Source organism: Merops nubicus, unplaced genomic scaffold (genome assembly GCF_000691845.1).
Source record: "Merops nubicus isolate BGI_N331 unplaced genomic scaffold, ASM69184v1 scaffold4615, whole genome shotgun sequence".
NCBI classification, from domain to species: domain Eukaryota; kingdom Metazoa; phylum Chordata; class Aves; order Coraciiformes; family Meropidae; genus Merops; species Merops nubicus.
The window spans coordinates 1,842-16,869 of NW_008607470.1; the positions used below are offsets into that span (position 1 = coordinate 1,842).

Genomic DNA, 15,028 nt, shown 5'->3' on the forward strand with positions numbered 1-15,028 from the left:
CTGCCCTAAGGTTGTAGCAGTGCAACCTTTATGGTTTTTATCAGAAGCAAACAGAAGCCACTCATAGACAATTTTTCTTTCCACATGAAAATCAGAGTGGATACACAGTGATACAGCTCTTACTGGACACTGAGGGTTTTTTTTTGCATTCACAGATAATTTCTCATTAGATGGAAGCCCATGCATTGCTCCTGGAGTCCCCAGCCTCATGAATCCCATAGCTAAGCCAGCTACCACCCCTTCTTTCAATGCTGCTGCGACAGAGGTTCCAAGGAAGCGCAAAGGAAGTGATTCTGATAACCAGTAAGTAAATGAATTCTGGACGTGTCTCAACAGATTTGAGACATGCATCTGTTATTTATGCAACATGGTAATTGCCTAATCCTCTTTATTTATTAAAATTATTTACTACATTTTTTTTCCAAATGCATTCATTGATAGTCCTGAGTTAAGAAGAGAAAAAATAATCCTTAAATCAAAGGGATATATATGGATTTCCATTTCCTGGCCTGAAGTGCCAGGATAATGTGTCTCTAACCTGACATTTTAATCCTAATCTTTTGGGTTTTTTTCCCCTTTACCTATTCTCTTTGCAACACATTGTTTTTAAGTTATTCAGTTGCTTCAAGTCTCACAAGTGCGCACTGAGTATCACCTTAAAGGGTGAAACCAGATTACTAGTTAAGCTCTTTGATCTGGAACTGCAGAATCAGAACTGCTTCTTCAATGACCAGGGCAGCCATTTACTTAGATGTCCTGGCAGACCTGTGACCTAAAAATGAGGATTGTCCTACAGTAGTACTCAGTCTTTTTAAGTGGGTCATATGTGACTACTGTTGACTGTTTTCTCTTGTTTTATAACTGCCAAACAGATGCCAGTTAACCACATAATCGTTTACATAGAAAAATATTTTTTTAAGTGATCTATTCCAAGCTATATGTATCAGCCAGAAGTAAGGGACATGTCAGCCTGAAGATTTAGTGCATTACAAGTATATCCGAAGTAGTGTGGAAAATCTGTTTAAAAAAGGAGGGGAGGTAGGAAATTTACATGTGTTTGTGATTATTAAAGCAGTTCTCTTTAGTCACTGCTTCTTCCATATGTAGACCATTGATCTGCAGAATGTTACCATACTATGTATGTTGATATAACTGTCAACTTGGAGATGCAAGTGTACCTTCTAGATCATTGAAATTCTATAATTTTTTTTTTTTCATGAAAAAAAAAATTGTCTCCATACTTTTTCAGTAGCACTTGTTGATTTTTACCTGTTCAGTAAAAGTGCTGTTTCCTCAGTAGTGCTTCCCTGAGGTTTGGATCTCTCTCTGATTTAATTAAACTTCTGTCAAAAAAACCCATTAATGTCTAAGTTGAAACACTAACAGAAACAGTATTGTTTAACAAGAACTAGATTCTCAAGAATTAGTTTCTAAAATCTAATGTTCTTGCTGAAAATAACTAATTAATTAAATTCTTGTGGCTTTTTTACGTCGGGTATATTAAGTCATCTTTGTGTGCTTCAAACTACATTTTGCTTACTTTATTACCTGTTTCTGCAGGGATACAGCTGAAGTTGATGGTGATCCTCAGAAAAGGTACTTTATAAATGAATTTGTTTCTGTTTTCAGTGCTATAAACATGTCCCATTTTCCTGTTTCCTAGATGAGCTGTGTGGTTTGCCTTAAGGAGTGCTTTGTCTAAGGGCAGGTTTTCTGTACAGCATAAGGTGATAAACATATAGGTAATTAATAGGATGGATAGGTCGAGTCAATATTAAGGATTTCTGGTATTTCTTTCTAAGAAGACACTCTGTCTTGCTTACAGCTTTATCAGACATGTTAATACTGAGGCCAAGGTAAGAATCAGAACAAAAAGTAACAGTTAAATAAGAAGACTAGGGAGGTGAAGGAAAGGTCTCATACTCTTCTGGGACTGGTGCATATAAACTTTTGTTTGTTTGTTTTAACCTTGTCAAGTGCTTTTTAAAATAGAACTACCACAACTATGTTAAAATAATGGTATTACAAGGTGACAAACCAGAGTTAAGATTGGCTGTGCAGCAGAAGAAAACCCTTTGTGCATATATGTTATGGGATAGTTATTAACTGTATGATTACCTTGTTGTGATTTGTTTTTCTGCACTTAGATACCTTGCTTAGAAAAGTTTGTGTAGCTGTGCAGTATTCTTCTTTTATAAAATAGAATAGAATATTTCAGTTGGAAGGGACCTGCAGTAATCATCTAATCTAGCTGCCTGACCACTTCAAGTTACGGCATGCTGGTGAGGGCATTGTCCAAATGCCACCTAAGCATGGACAAGATTGGGGCATCAACCACCTCTCTAAGAAGCCTGTTCCAGCATTTAACCACCCTCTGGTAAAATAAATGCTTCCTAATGTCCAGTCTAAACTGCCCCTGGTGCAGCTCTGAACCATTCCCATGCAGCCTATCACTGGATACCAAGGAGAAGAGATCAGCACCTCCCTCCTTCTCCACTTCCCCTCCTCAGGAAGCTGCAGAGAGCAATGGGGTCACCCCTCAGCCTCATCTTCTCCACATAGAGTCCTTTGCCACTTCTCACAGGACATACCTTCCAGCCTAGCTTTGTTGCCCTCCTCTGTGTCCCTTCAAGGACCTCCATGTCCTTCTTAAATTGTGGGGTCTAGAACTGCACACAGTACTCAAAGGGAAGCTGCATCAGTGCTGAATACAGTGGGATGATCACCTCTTTTGACTGCGTACTTATGCTGTGTTTGATGCACCTCAGGATGCAATTTGTCATCTTGGCTGTCAGGGCACACTGTTGACAGCCTCAGATCCCTTTCTGCAGGGTAGTCGATGTTTGGTATATGGCTTATTGAGTAGTATAAAAATTCCTTCTTTGGGAAAAAAATTGTTTCTTTGTGGATTTTTTTTCCACAGTGTGCATGATGGAAAAGACTGAATAAAAATACTCTTCTGTTTTTAAAATGTTTCTATATTTTAGGAGAAATGGTGAAGTATGCTTAGTAGATCAGTTGAGAAAGTACAGAAAAAGGTGGTGTTCATTATTTTTTTTGATTAATACAGATTCTGTTCTTCCAAGTACCAATTAAGTATACCTACATTATAGCCATGAGGAAGAATTTGGTCCTATGTTCATGTATTCAAGGTAGCTACTTATATCCATAACAACACAGCTGTTAGGACACAGGCTATATAAATCCATTGAAGTCTGCGACTGATTGCTTGAGCAGCAAATTTGCTCTAGTTTGTTCTAGCTCCCAGAGGAGCTCCTGAGAGAGAGTTAGTTAAAAGGCCACATGCTGTGTTGCAGTTGGTCTGTCTTCCCTTTACCTCTTCTCCTCTTGCAGGCAGGCAATGTAATTTCTGTTGGAGTGCATAGTATATGGACAATTCTGGTAAATATTTCTTCTAAACAAAAAATACTCATTATTGCTAACTCATCTAAATCTGAAACAGTTTCACTGAAGAAAAGTCCTAGGGTCTTGTGAGCCCAACCTACTGCTGCTTTTAGGTTTATCAGACTGTCCAGAAGATTCCTGGGTTCCATTGAAATCCCAGGTTGAAGAGTTGGATCTCTGAACCTTGTGTTAATTTTGGTTCTGGCTGTTGGATCTTCACCAGGGCCAGTGCTCAGCCACAGATAGAACCTGCTTTTGGGATCTTTCCTAAAGCTGTAATCTCCAACTGTCCTTCTACTTCCTACATCTGTTTCCTCATGGGAAACAGCTGCTGACTGATTGCACTGTCTCTTTATAATCTTTTTGCCACTTCTAAAATGGGCATAGGCTAGCAGGTCTGTCCTCTGGAGTGGAGTGTACAGTACTGCACGAGATGCTTCCACCCTGAATGAAAAAAACCCAAAGAACTACTGCAGAAAGATTAAAAGTATTTGTAGCAGCTTTTCTTTTAAAGAAAATAGTAGACAGTATTTGTATGGGAACTGCCTCTCTGCCGTTACCAAACCACTCATACTGAATTGGCAAGATAACTATTAAGCCATGTTCTGAAATTTTTAATACATGGTGATGAAGAGTACAGTAATTTTAGGGAAGAAGATCATTGCCCTTGTTGAAGTCATCCTTTATCCTGCTGCCGAATATTTATTGTGACACAGTCACAATGATTCTTTCATTTACAATTTTACTACATAGACTTTCCAGTCATTACTGTATGGTATGGGAAGATACTTGCTTTTTTTTTCTTTTTCTGACCACAAGCAATTAAAGTATAATTTAGGTCAAGTATTAAAGTCTATTTTAGGGTTGTTTTTTTCACCATTTGACAAGATTTTGGCAGTAAAAACATCAATAGGTCTCTCTTGTAAAATTTTAAACAATAAAAATTAAATCAAGCCTGGACTTAAGTTATTTGGATGTTTCAGCAATGTTATTTCCTCCAGGATAAAATAGCCCCATAATTATGAAATATCCGCATAATATGTTCACATAACTGAATAGTGGAAGTTATACTTTGGTGTCTTTCTATTACACATCACTTGCTAGATCATTTTTTCTTTTAGGAGGTTTTGTGGGTTTGCTTTTGTTAGGGCCATAGTAAATTTGTAGCATTTTCTATATCTTCTTGAATTCATGAGAGGAAAGAAGTGCCTGGTACTAAATATGCAATGTAAAACTCTGTATCTTGTTTTCTCTAGGAGTGAAGATGAAGAACATGTTAAAATAAAAGATTTCAGGTACAAATTTACAATAAAGGCACATTTTGGTAGTAAATACTAGGGTTCACAACAGTAAAATAGGAGTTTGTGGGTAACATTTATTAAAACTCAAATATTTAACAGTAAAACTTTTAGATCCTGTGTAAAGTTTTTATTTTCTACTAATTTTAATGAAAGTTGTGTTGCAGAATATCTTAGACAGTTTAGCAAAAATCTGAGGTTAAAATTTTCAAGGTGAGAATTGAGTACAGTATACTCAAGTTAAGGGAGGAGCTGATCCTCAGTCTGTATAAATATGAAAATTTTTTTTTCCAGATGAGTCTACGCTTGGAGGTATTTAAAATTTATTCCACATGAAAATGGATTCAGTTAAAGCATGACAGAGAATTCTTGTTCTGGAACAAATTTCTATATAGGGAATTATTCAAGGTTTGCTGTTGCACTTGGAATTCACATCTTACCTGAATCCAAATTGAAATTCATGTAGAGAACTTGTAAGATTTGAAACTGTCTGACTGAATGAAGGCATGATTCATCCAAAGAAATATTTTAAACTATAGACAAGCCACTTAGTAAAACTAGAGCTGTTTTTTATAAACTTGTTTTAAAAACTAAAGCTCCTCTCATTTGTCATGTGAGCAGAGATGTCAAAGCAGAAATATATAACTCACTCTGCTGTCAAAAGCGTTATTTTACACAGTATGCTAACTAATAGTTATGAAGTGTTCCTGTAATTTAAAGAAAATGGAAGAAATGGAAGTGTTCCAGAATATATTTACAGGATTTTTTTTTGTTGTTTAACTCTAAAATTCATTATTCAGTATCCCAGATTGCTATACAAGATTCTGGTTTGTATGTTGCTTTAATAACTTCCATGTTGCATTGTTAATTTTTTTTCCTTAAGTTTTGGTTCGTTAGCTGGATGGGAAAAAATGATGGTTTGCCTAGCAGTTATCTCCCTGCAGTGTTTCTTTTCTCAAGCTTATTGGGGAACTTGCTTTTTTCCCTTCCCCTTTTTAACTGGGGAAGGCAACAGAAGGCTTTTTCAATCGTCCAGTCATCACCTGAGTTTCTGAAACCACCTGTTCAGGTTTATAGAGCTTCTTATTGACTCCTAGAAATGTGGAAGATTGTTCTCTTCCCCTAAATATGTTTCAATCTTCCTGAGGTTCACAGCCCAAGGATTATACACAATATATTGCTTGATTGTCCTTACCTAACACAAAGGAAAAGTTGGGTGAACCTGTAGAGCTAAGAATAACTGTTAAAATAAATTTTTTTTTAAAAAGCTTTAGAAAGAGAAAAGCTGATTGCTTGGATGAATGACCCAGAATTATTTTGTGGAGAAGTAGTTTATTTTAGGGAAAAATAATAAAAGATTAGGTCTTTAAAACTGTACTTTATTCTTTCTTAACAGGCCAGGCATAGTTAACTTTATTATCTTTAATATCTTCTGTAACAGTATGCCTAATAGGAAGACTTTTGGAGTGTTGCCCCTCAGTTTGGTTAACTATCACTGCATCTGGTCTCAATCAGAAAGGAAAATAATCCTTGTTTTAACTGAGTGGCAAGCTTGTCTGGTAGGTAAGGAGGGAATAGAATGAGATAATAGTTTCTTGTTCTGCTAGAGGATGTTTGAGGGGGAGACCAGCTGAAAAAGCTAACATACTCCACTAGAAAGAGTTAAAGAAAAGATGACCTGAGATATAAATATATTTGCCATGTACACTGTCATGTGTGTTGTAAGGGGGTTTTCTGATTAAAACTATCCAAGAAGTGAAGCCCTTTTCCTGTAGTTGAGTTCTTGGACAGAGGCTTGCCAGGAGATGAAACCTGAGACGCAGGGTATGCACACAGGCTAATACCCTTTCTCCCACCACATCAGGTGAATGAAGGAGAAAGCTTTCTGAAATACTCGTGAAACTACATGAGCCATAGCTTTTTCTTTCAGTTTCCACTACATTTCTTATAAGCACTTATAAATGTATTTTCTGTTCCTTCTGCTGTGCTCTGAGTAAATTCTTGCGTTTGTGTCTGTCTTCAATCTGAGTAATTTTTAAAGTAGTAAGAAGATGATGTTGCTCATCTCAGGTTGTTGTGAGTTTGCATAAAACAGAGTTCAGATGTGCTTTAGAAAGTGCTTGGAGCATTCTTTTTTTTGTTGTTTTTAAGTTTAAAAAAAAAAAAAAAAAGGGCAGAATGAACACCCTGTTCATTCTAGACGGGCCAGGTAGAATCATAGAATTGTATAGCAGAGATTAGGCCAGGGACCGGAGATGTCTTCCAGTGATTGCTAATGACATCAAAAGTTCTCTGTTATACAGGAAGATGTCAGAGTATCCACTTGGATGTCAAGGGATGCAAGAAGAATTTAACTTCTACAGTGCTTCACAGCCTTTTGTTCTTGCCACATATATTCGAGTTGTTGCTTGAGATATTTTTCCTCTCAGTGTTCCACATAATTATTTTGGCCATTTCTGCTTTGTTCAAGTGAATCCAATTCAGTTGTTAAGTAGAATTAGTGTATGAAAAACTGTTTCAGTGCAGTAGTACTTCTTGTGAATACATTCCATTCCCCAAACTGAACTGATTAATATTATGAGGAAAATCATGTGTTCTGCATCTTTCTTAAAATAATTTTTCTTCTTAGAGAGGCTCACAGTCAAACAGAGAAACGAAGAAGAGACAAAATGAATAATTTGATTGAGGAGCTGTCTGCTATGATACCTCAGTGCAATCCCATGGCACGGAAGCTGGACAAGCTTACAGTGTTACGGATGGCTGTACAGCACTTAAAATCTTTAAAAGGTGAGTTTTTAGGAAACTAATCCTGAAAGTCCTTGTTCTATCAGAAGTTATGCTGTGTATCTTCTTTGATGTAAAATAAATTACCTTTGGTTTATTTAATGTTTCCTTGCTGAATTGAATTCCAAGTCTGTTCTTCATTTCAGTTTAGATGTTTGTAGATTCCAGAACTTAATTTCTTCTTTTTATGTAGTATAGCAGAAAAAAAAACACCGTCAGTGTCTGATATTTTCTGTTTGGTAAGCAGATGCTTTGCAACTGAGTCACTCCTTCATTCTTTTTAAAAACTACAACAATCAAGCATGTCTGTCATTATTTTCCAGCTCCTAAATTACACATGTTCCATGATGTTTCCACTTTCCACCATATTTTCTGTTACAATAATACCTGTGGTGCTCTGCCAATGCCAACAGCTAGTAAGAGAAGCAAATGGTCCTTGTAGTAGTCATGTTTGTTATTCCCATGTCCGTGATTGCATCACCCCTTTGTCTCTGTATTGGAATTTCATTGGAATTTCTGCTTATTTAGAAATTCACAATGTCGTGGAAAAAGACCATTAAAAAAAAAAAAAAAAAAAAAAAAAAAAAAAACAAAACCCACCCCACTCCAAAAAAAAAAGAAAAAAATGACATTAATATTAAAAGATTAAAAAAAAAGTCTTTTCAACAATGGAAAGCTACTCTAATACTTACTTAAAGAGTCTAATATAAGTTGTTGCACTGGTAGGGACCACAGAGAACTTACTTTAGTGATAGGTTAAGTCTTTTACACTGTAATTTCATAAACTACAAACCAGTTGCATAAATGCAAAGGAAAGATTATATTTGGACTTAATCAACTTTTTTCGCCTGCAAGAGCATTAGTTAAGAGGAATGTTTTAAGACAAATCCTGCTTTAACAGAGTGGTTAATGACTTCGATTACCCGAAAGTCTTAAACACCATGAAATGTTAGAAAGTAAAAGGAAAATGAGTCATCAAAAGTTTGTATCCTCAGCTACTAAAGTTCACATAATGGATCTCAGTGAATGGCTTAATGTTGAGATTAAACCAAGATATATTCTTTCCTCTCCTTTTGCTATTGCTATGTTTGGTTTGGTTTTTTTTTTTCCCATCCCCTAAAAAGATGTCCAAATAAAATTATGTATCATGTGGTCAATCAGCAGCATTGTTTCAAAATAATAATTTGGTCAAAGGTAAGAAAAGATCAGACTGCAATAAACATATTTAATAAGAACCCCATTAGTCTTAAGCCCAAGGAGTGTAGGAAACAAGTTCTACTATTAACTTCACAGTAATAGAATCCTAGAATAATTTAGGTTGGAAGCATTTTCTGGAAGCCCCTTGGCCGGAGCAGGCTGGGAATTTTGCATAAAGAAATAATGTGACAAGTTAGCAGGCAAGTAATTGCACTTGCGGTTTAAACAAGTATCTACAAGATATCTTTAGCTCGTGTGTTTCTGTTTCAACAATGGCATATGAAAACTCAACTCCACCCAGCACGCATACTATATCTTCAAATCAAATGCTTTAAGAAAATACAAGATACTATGTGGAATTATAGTGAATGATGAAATTTTCTGGAAAGTTCAGCTGCTGTTTACTTCAAAAAAATACTTAGAAAAAGTTGTGCAAGTGTTTGTAACAGCTGAAAATTTATAGTTCTAGCTATGGGTGCTAGAACAGTGAATGTAGTGAAGTCAGTCTCACCACATGTAGTGAGATAATTTAACTACGATAGAGTGGGTTTTTTTGATTGTTGGATATATAGTACTAATGAAGCGTTATTCATGCCAAAAGACAATTGATAACATAGGAATTATTCATATTTAGCAAGCGTTGAAGATTCTGAAATAAGCCTGTGGAATGTTTCTAGAAAATTAAATTCTCGTGATACCATTTCTCTAGTAGTATGTTAAAGATATCTGAACAGAACTTTCCTTGTTTTGTGCTAAGCAAAGGGCAAGAAAGATCTAGTTGTGTGCCCATATTCATTACCAGCATATGTTTATGAGATTTTTACATTTTTAATATTTTTTTAGAATTTTTCAATTTTTTTTTTATTTGGCTGTTGTGATTGCAAAGAAAAGTTTATATAACACAAAAGAAGTATAGTTCAATTAAAAGTGAATATAAAATGTAACTTTTGACACTATGTTTACAAATAATCTGTTTTCCAGGTTCCACTAGCACCTATACAGAAGTCCGGTATAAACCTTCATTTTTAAAGGATGATGAGCTCCGACAGTTAATCCTTAGGGTAAGTGGAAGGAAAGTCTCAGTTAAATGATGTCCATAATAAAGCTTGCCATTAACTTGAGGTTTTAGAGTGCTTTTTTTACCCATATTTTTCTTCAAGCAGGTGCTTTGATGTACTTGATAAGTAGTGGTTTATGAACTCTGTACACTATACAGGCTTTTTTATAAAGGCGTACAGATGATTTGTGAGCATGGCAGACAGCAGTTCTTGAAGGGACAATAAATATGTATATAATCTGTGCGTTTAGTACCTTTTTTTATATTGAAGTCTGCATGAAAGTATAATGAAGGCTTTTAATTATGCATAAATATACTTGCAGTTATTTGCTCTCCTTCATTTATATTTTTAAAGAGGTACTTTGAAAAAGACGCAGAAATAATATCTGAAAGAAAATCTTTGTGTTTTCACAGTTCATCATATACACACGCCCCTTTACTCTTTCTTATTTGCAACTGTTTTCCTTTGCTACAATAGCAGACTTAGCCAAGATCTGTAAGATGAATCCCGAGTTAAGTTTTTTTTCAGCTGGCCTCCTCTTTTCCCAAAGCTGTGTTTCAGAAACTTTAGCGGTCTGTAGCTGAAGGTCTGATTTGGTCCTTGCAATCTTCATTACTTTTTGGTGTGATTTATAACTAACTTAATTTTGAAAATCTTGTTTAAAAGTGTGCTTTCTTGCAGTCATCAATATTCATAGTATATTTTAATGATATGTTTTTAAAACAGTATCTTTGCATTTTCAGGCTGCAGATGGATTCCTGTTTGTGGTTGGATGCAACAGAGGGAAAATTTTGTTTGTCTCAGAATCAGTTTGCAAAATACTTAATTATGATCAGGTGGTTATAACTGGGTTTCTTGCTTTGCTTTTACCCTGCATTTTCTTACAAAGTTTTAAACTTTTAAATTTTATTGTATATTACTAAAAAAATAGGCCTTGTGTATAATTTCTTGGAATTTCTTTTAGAGAAAAGCTGAATATCCTGGAACAAAATATTTGCCAAGTACAGTCAGTGTTCCTGACCCAAGTAATAGCACCAGGTTTCAATTTATTATCCTTAAGAAAACAGCTATTCTGAGAGGAAGGGATAATTTGAAGATGTCCCAATATCTATTTCCAAGAGATTTTTCTTTTAAATTAAGTGATCTGTTGGTTTTTTGTTTTTGTTTTTTTAGGCCAAGGAAAATTGGTATTTCAGCAGTAGAAGTTAAAGCTTTCCGTGGTAATGCCTTTATGCTCAGATGCACTATGTAGCACCATATCCACAATAACTATCCATGTATATACTTGAAGGAAGCTGAGATGGTGTGAGTTAGCTGAGCCTGTAGAATAAGATAAATAGGGGAAACTTTCCATTAGTTGACATTTAATGTCATGGATAATTACCACAAGTAATCAAGGCATGATAACTTGTATCATGTATCTATGACTTGTATTCTAAAAACAGGCTAAAACAATTAGTGCTTCCATCTGTGTACTTCTCTAACTTTGAAACCATTTGTGCTATGTTCATTTTTTTCATAAAGAGAAGGGTAACCAATCTGGACTCTTTTATATATTTTTAATTAAAAAATACAAATTATATATTTTTTAATTAAAGTTAAATTAAACATCTTATTGGAACAAGCACAAAGCAGATTTTAATTTTTTTTTTTTTTTAAATCTATAATAAATTTATTCAAGGACTAAAAAGTGCCTTTGGAGACTCTCAGATCAGTCATACGTACTTCCATACCCATAAGAACTTTGCTATTCGAGCCAAAAAGGTACAGAGAACATGACTGACTTAACCCATGAAATTATTAGCTTATTTGGGAATCATTCTAGGTTATGAATCCCATCCCGCAGCCTGATTTCTTTGTTACGCCTATATATTTTTACAAGGCTGCTGTTAGCCTTTGTTAGTGGCACTTACAATTTTCCCTTTGCATTAGGGTTAGATGGGCACTGGACAAATGAAAGAGGCTGAATATTTATCCTGCTTTCTTAGAAGCTTTTCATTAAACCTATTTCTGACTCTGGCTTTTTGGAAAAGTGCTGCCCTTTATGTCATGTGTCCAAAATGAGTTGCAATTTGAATCTAGAATACTGCTTGTCAACACAGCTCCTTTCTACCCGTTGATGTGATCTGCTGTGGTGAAGGTAAGCAATGAGAAAAGCAAAATGAGCCCGCTTCGGTGAGAATTCTTTCCTGTTTCAAAAAGGAGGTAGTGCTGCCTATGGTAGTGCAGCAGACCAGTTACTTTGTATCAGCAAAGCCAGCAGGTTGGATGGATCCCAGCTAGCGAGATTCCTGTAAATATCCCCTATGAAGGAGTGCTGAAGTGTGCTGACCTCTGCTTCCAGGCAGCTTCTGGCTCAGTGGTCCCATTTTATACAACCAAAGTAGAGCTCAGAGTCATTTGGTAGCATGAATATTTCTCCCTATTTCCTCACCTTCTCTGCACCCCATGTGAAATAATCTGTGCGTGGAGTTACTTTGTGCATAAAGTTCTTAGCTAGGATCAGGAATCACGTTATGTGCATAAATAAAACATTTTTATGGAACTGTTGTTTAATATCCAACTAAATCTGCTGTTTTTCAAAGGGGAAGTAACAAATTATGGGTTTACTACCCTGTTTTTATAAAAATCAATATTAATTAATGGCAAATTAAATGTGAACCAAAATTATCAATGTTTAGAGTAACTGTGATACTTCTAATGGTGTAGAAAGTTGTTTTTCTGAGATAAGTAGTATGTGTGGAGTCCTGTTCTAAAACAATGAGGTTCTTATTTCTTTTGGTTTTTGATGTGTGTTTGTTTTTTTTTAAATAGGCCAGTTTAATTGGACAAAGCTTGTTCGATTACTTGCATCCAAAAGACGTTGCAAAAGTTAAGGAGCAACTTTCTTCTTCAGATGTCTCTCCTAGGGAGAAACTTGTAGATGGGAAAAGTAAGTCACATTTGAATGTGCTCATATTTTTTTAAGGAGATGTTTAATAAACCTAGATATTAGGCAGGACTTAGTGATGTGTTCTTATGTGCTGATGTATGAACTTGAGGTATAATTTCTATGAACTAAACACATTTGCGTGCTTATCTGCTGCTTAGAATGCACTTACAGTTAAAAAGCTAGCCCAGAAAAAGAATTTGTTTCAGAAGATTATTGCTGAAATTTGCATTGTTAAACTTTTACCATAATGAGGTCTGACCTTCTTCCTACCAGGCATACTACTTTTTTTTCTTGTATTTGATAGGTCTTGTCAATACAAAAGACCTGATGTAGTCGAACATGGGATAAAATACTTCAATATCAAGAATCACTGTCTTCTCTGAAAATGCTAAGTGTCAATCCTAATTTAACCAAATTTTACTCCGTTTACAGTTATTTCTGATATGGAAAGTATTATGTACTGTGCAGCTAATGACTACTTTATAGCTGACTTCTATAAGTATCTTTGCAGTTTTTCCTTGTACCAAATAGAAGCTGAAAGTTTATAAAGCATATTTATTAAAATACTATTCAAAATATCAAGAAGAGTTTAAAAACAGCTTGGTAGTTATTGTTAATGTTGGAATCTGTTTGTCAGTCACATTCTCTTTGCCCTATTTAAGTTATTAGACTTTTTTTGTTTTTAATTGTAAGGACAAAGTTTAGGCAACTAAACAGTAAGGAGAATGTGCTGGAAGCTAAAATGAAGGAAAGGCCATGTATTCTAAAGGTTTATTGTTGGGTTTCGTTTTTTTAACTATTTTACTAAATTTTTGTAAGCTGGCTTGCAAGTACACACAGATTTCCAAGCTGGACCAGCTCGACTGAATTCTGGTGCTCGACGTTCCTTCTTCTGTCGGATAAAATGTAGTAGGACCGCAGTCAAAGAAGAAAAGGAGTGCTTGCCCAACCCAAAGAAGAAAGGTATTCAAATTGTGTAGATGAAGTGGGAGCTTTCTGTCTTGGAACTTGTCACACTACTGGCTCAGAACTTAAATATAACACTTGTAGTTGATTTTGACTTCACAAAGTAGCTGTAGAGAATTGTGAATGTGTACTGGAGAGAGGTTTTGCAAAACTGTCTAATCGTACTCTTTCTCTTTCCTGTTCACTCCTGGAAAAGCGGGGTGGAAGAATCTGAGTTGCAGTGACTGTTTAGGAGCATGTGGTTTGTTGTAGTCGAATTTTAGAAGTCTCAGTAAAGTTTTTGAAAGCACTGGAGCAGATCAGAAGAATGAAACTAAATAACTATGTGAATAAGGGCTGCAAAATCTACTGTTTTGAAGAGGGAAAAAAAACTTGTTTTTTTTGATTTACTTTTTGTGCTGTGTGTACTTAAAAGTATGAATTTTTGGTTTTTTTTTTCTTTTAACAGTCAAGTTAATTTATCAGTGTAATTCCACTCATTTTCGCAATAATTTTAATTTATTTCATAGTTCAGTATCCCTATACAGCAGTACACTCTTGTCAAGTTTTCAATGAATGGTTCTTTTTTAAATGCAATTTCCAGCTTTTGTTTAAAGTCTTATTACTGATTTTTGCAAAAGTGTGCTGAAATTGTTTGACCCTGAAAAAATCCTTCTACTTTGTTTTTTGAATGTAACCTGTTACTACTGAGTAATACTATACAGTAGTAAATTTTATTATAGGTCTGTAATTGTAAGTAAGCAGAATTCAGTCTCCCTTGATATGCCAACTAATAAGGTGAGATAAGAACTTAACTATAAATGTTTCTCAGGAAAGCATCTTGATCATTTGAGAAACTGTGACAGTGTCACAGAGTAAGTTAACTCATTTTTTTATTTTACAGAGCTGATATGTTTTCTTTAGTTGATATGAAATTATGTAAAGCATAATTTGTTCAGAATACAGATATCAGGATTACTTTAGCAGTTTTTGAAAGATGGTTACTGTAGAACGCACAATGTCATCTCTATGCCTTGATGAGTGGAAGGAAGTTTGCATATTATTCAGGCAGCAAAGAGTCTAACAGCCATAGGAATGAATAACAGTCTGTGTGGTAATCTAAGACACTTAAAACATTTGTGCTTCCAGAAAATGAGAAATTCAGAAGCCTAAGAAAATAAGCTGGGTTGTTGGGTTGTTCTCGCCACTGATTCTTTTAGCAATTGCAGTGAGTATATGTTACAGTCATCATGTTCACAAAAGGTTAATTGATTTGGAAGCTACAGAGCGCCAATGCAGTTTATTTTAATTTACAATATATATGAAACCATGCTAAAAGAAGGTGATCTGTTGGTTACCAGACTCTTAGATTTTGGTGCGGTGTTGGGTTTTGTTTTGTTTGGTGGTTT

At 35.2% G+C, this 15,028-nt stretch overlaps 1 protein-coding gene across 1 annotated transcript in view; it reads left to right on the plus strand.

Moving 5' to 3' along the window:
* The first annotated feature begins 208 nt into the window (after window positions 1-208).
* Window positions 209-15,028, plus strand: part of ARNTL2 (aryl hydrocarbon receptor nuclear translocator-like 2) — a 24,920-nt gene continuing 10,100 nt past the window's right edge. The window contains exons 1-8 of the mRNA XM_008939935.1: window positions 209-303; window positions 1,561-1,596; window positions 4,662-4,700; window positions 7,333-7,490; window positions 9,666-9,745; window positions 10,486-10,578; window positions 12,557-12,674; window positions 13,494-13,637. Coding sequence (XP_008938183.1) covers window positions 209-303; window positions 1,561-1,596; window positions 4,662-4,700; window positions 7,333-7,490; window positions 9,666-9,745; window positions 10,486-10,578; window positions 12,557-12,674; window positions 13,494-13,637 — 763 coding nt within the window. The remainder of the gene's footprint in view (window positions 304-1,560; window positions 1,597-4,661; window positions 4,701-7,332; window positions 7,491-9,665; window positions 9,746-10,485; window positions 10,579-12,556; window positions 12,675-13,493; window positions 13,638-15,028) is intronic.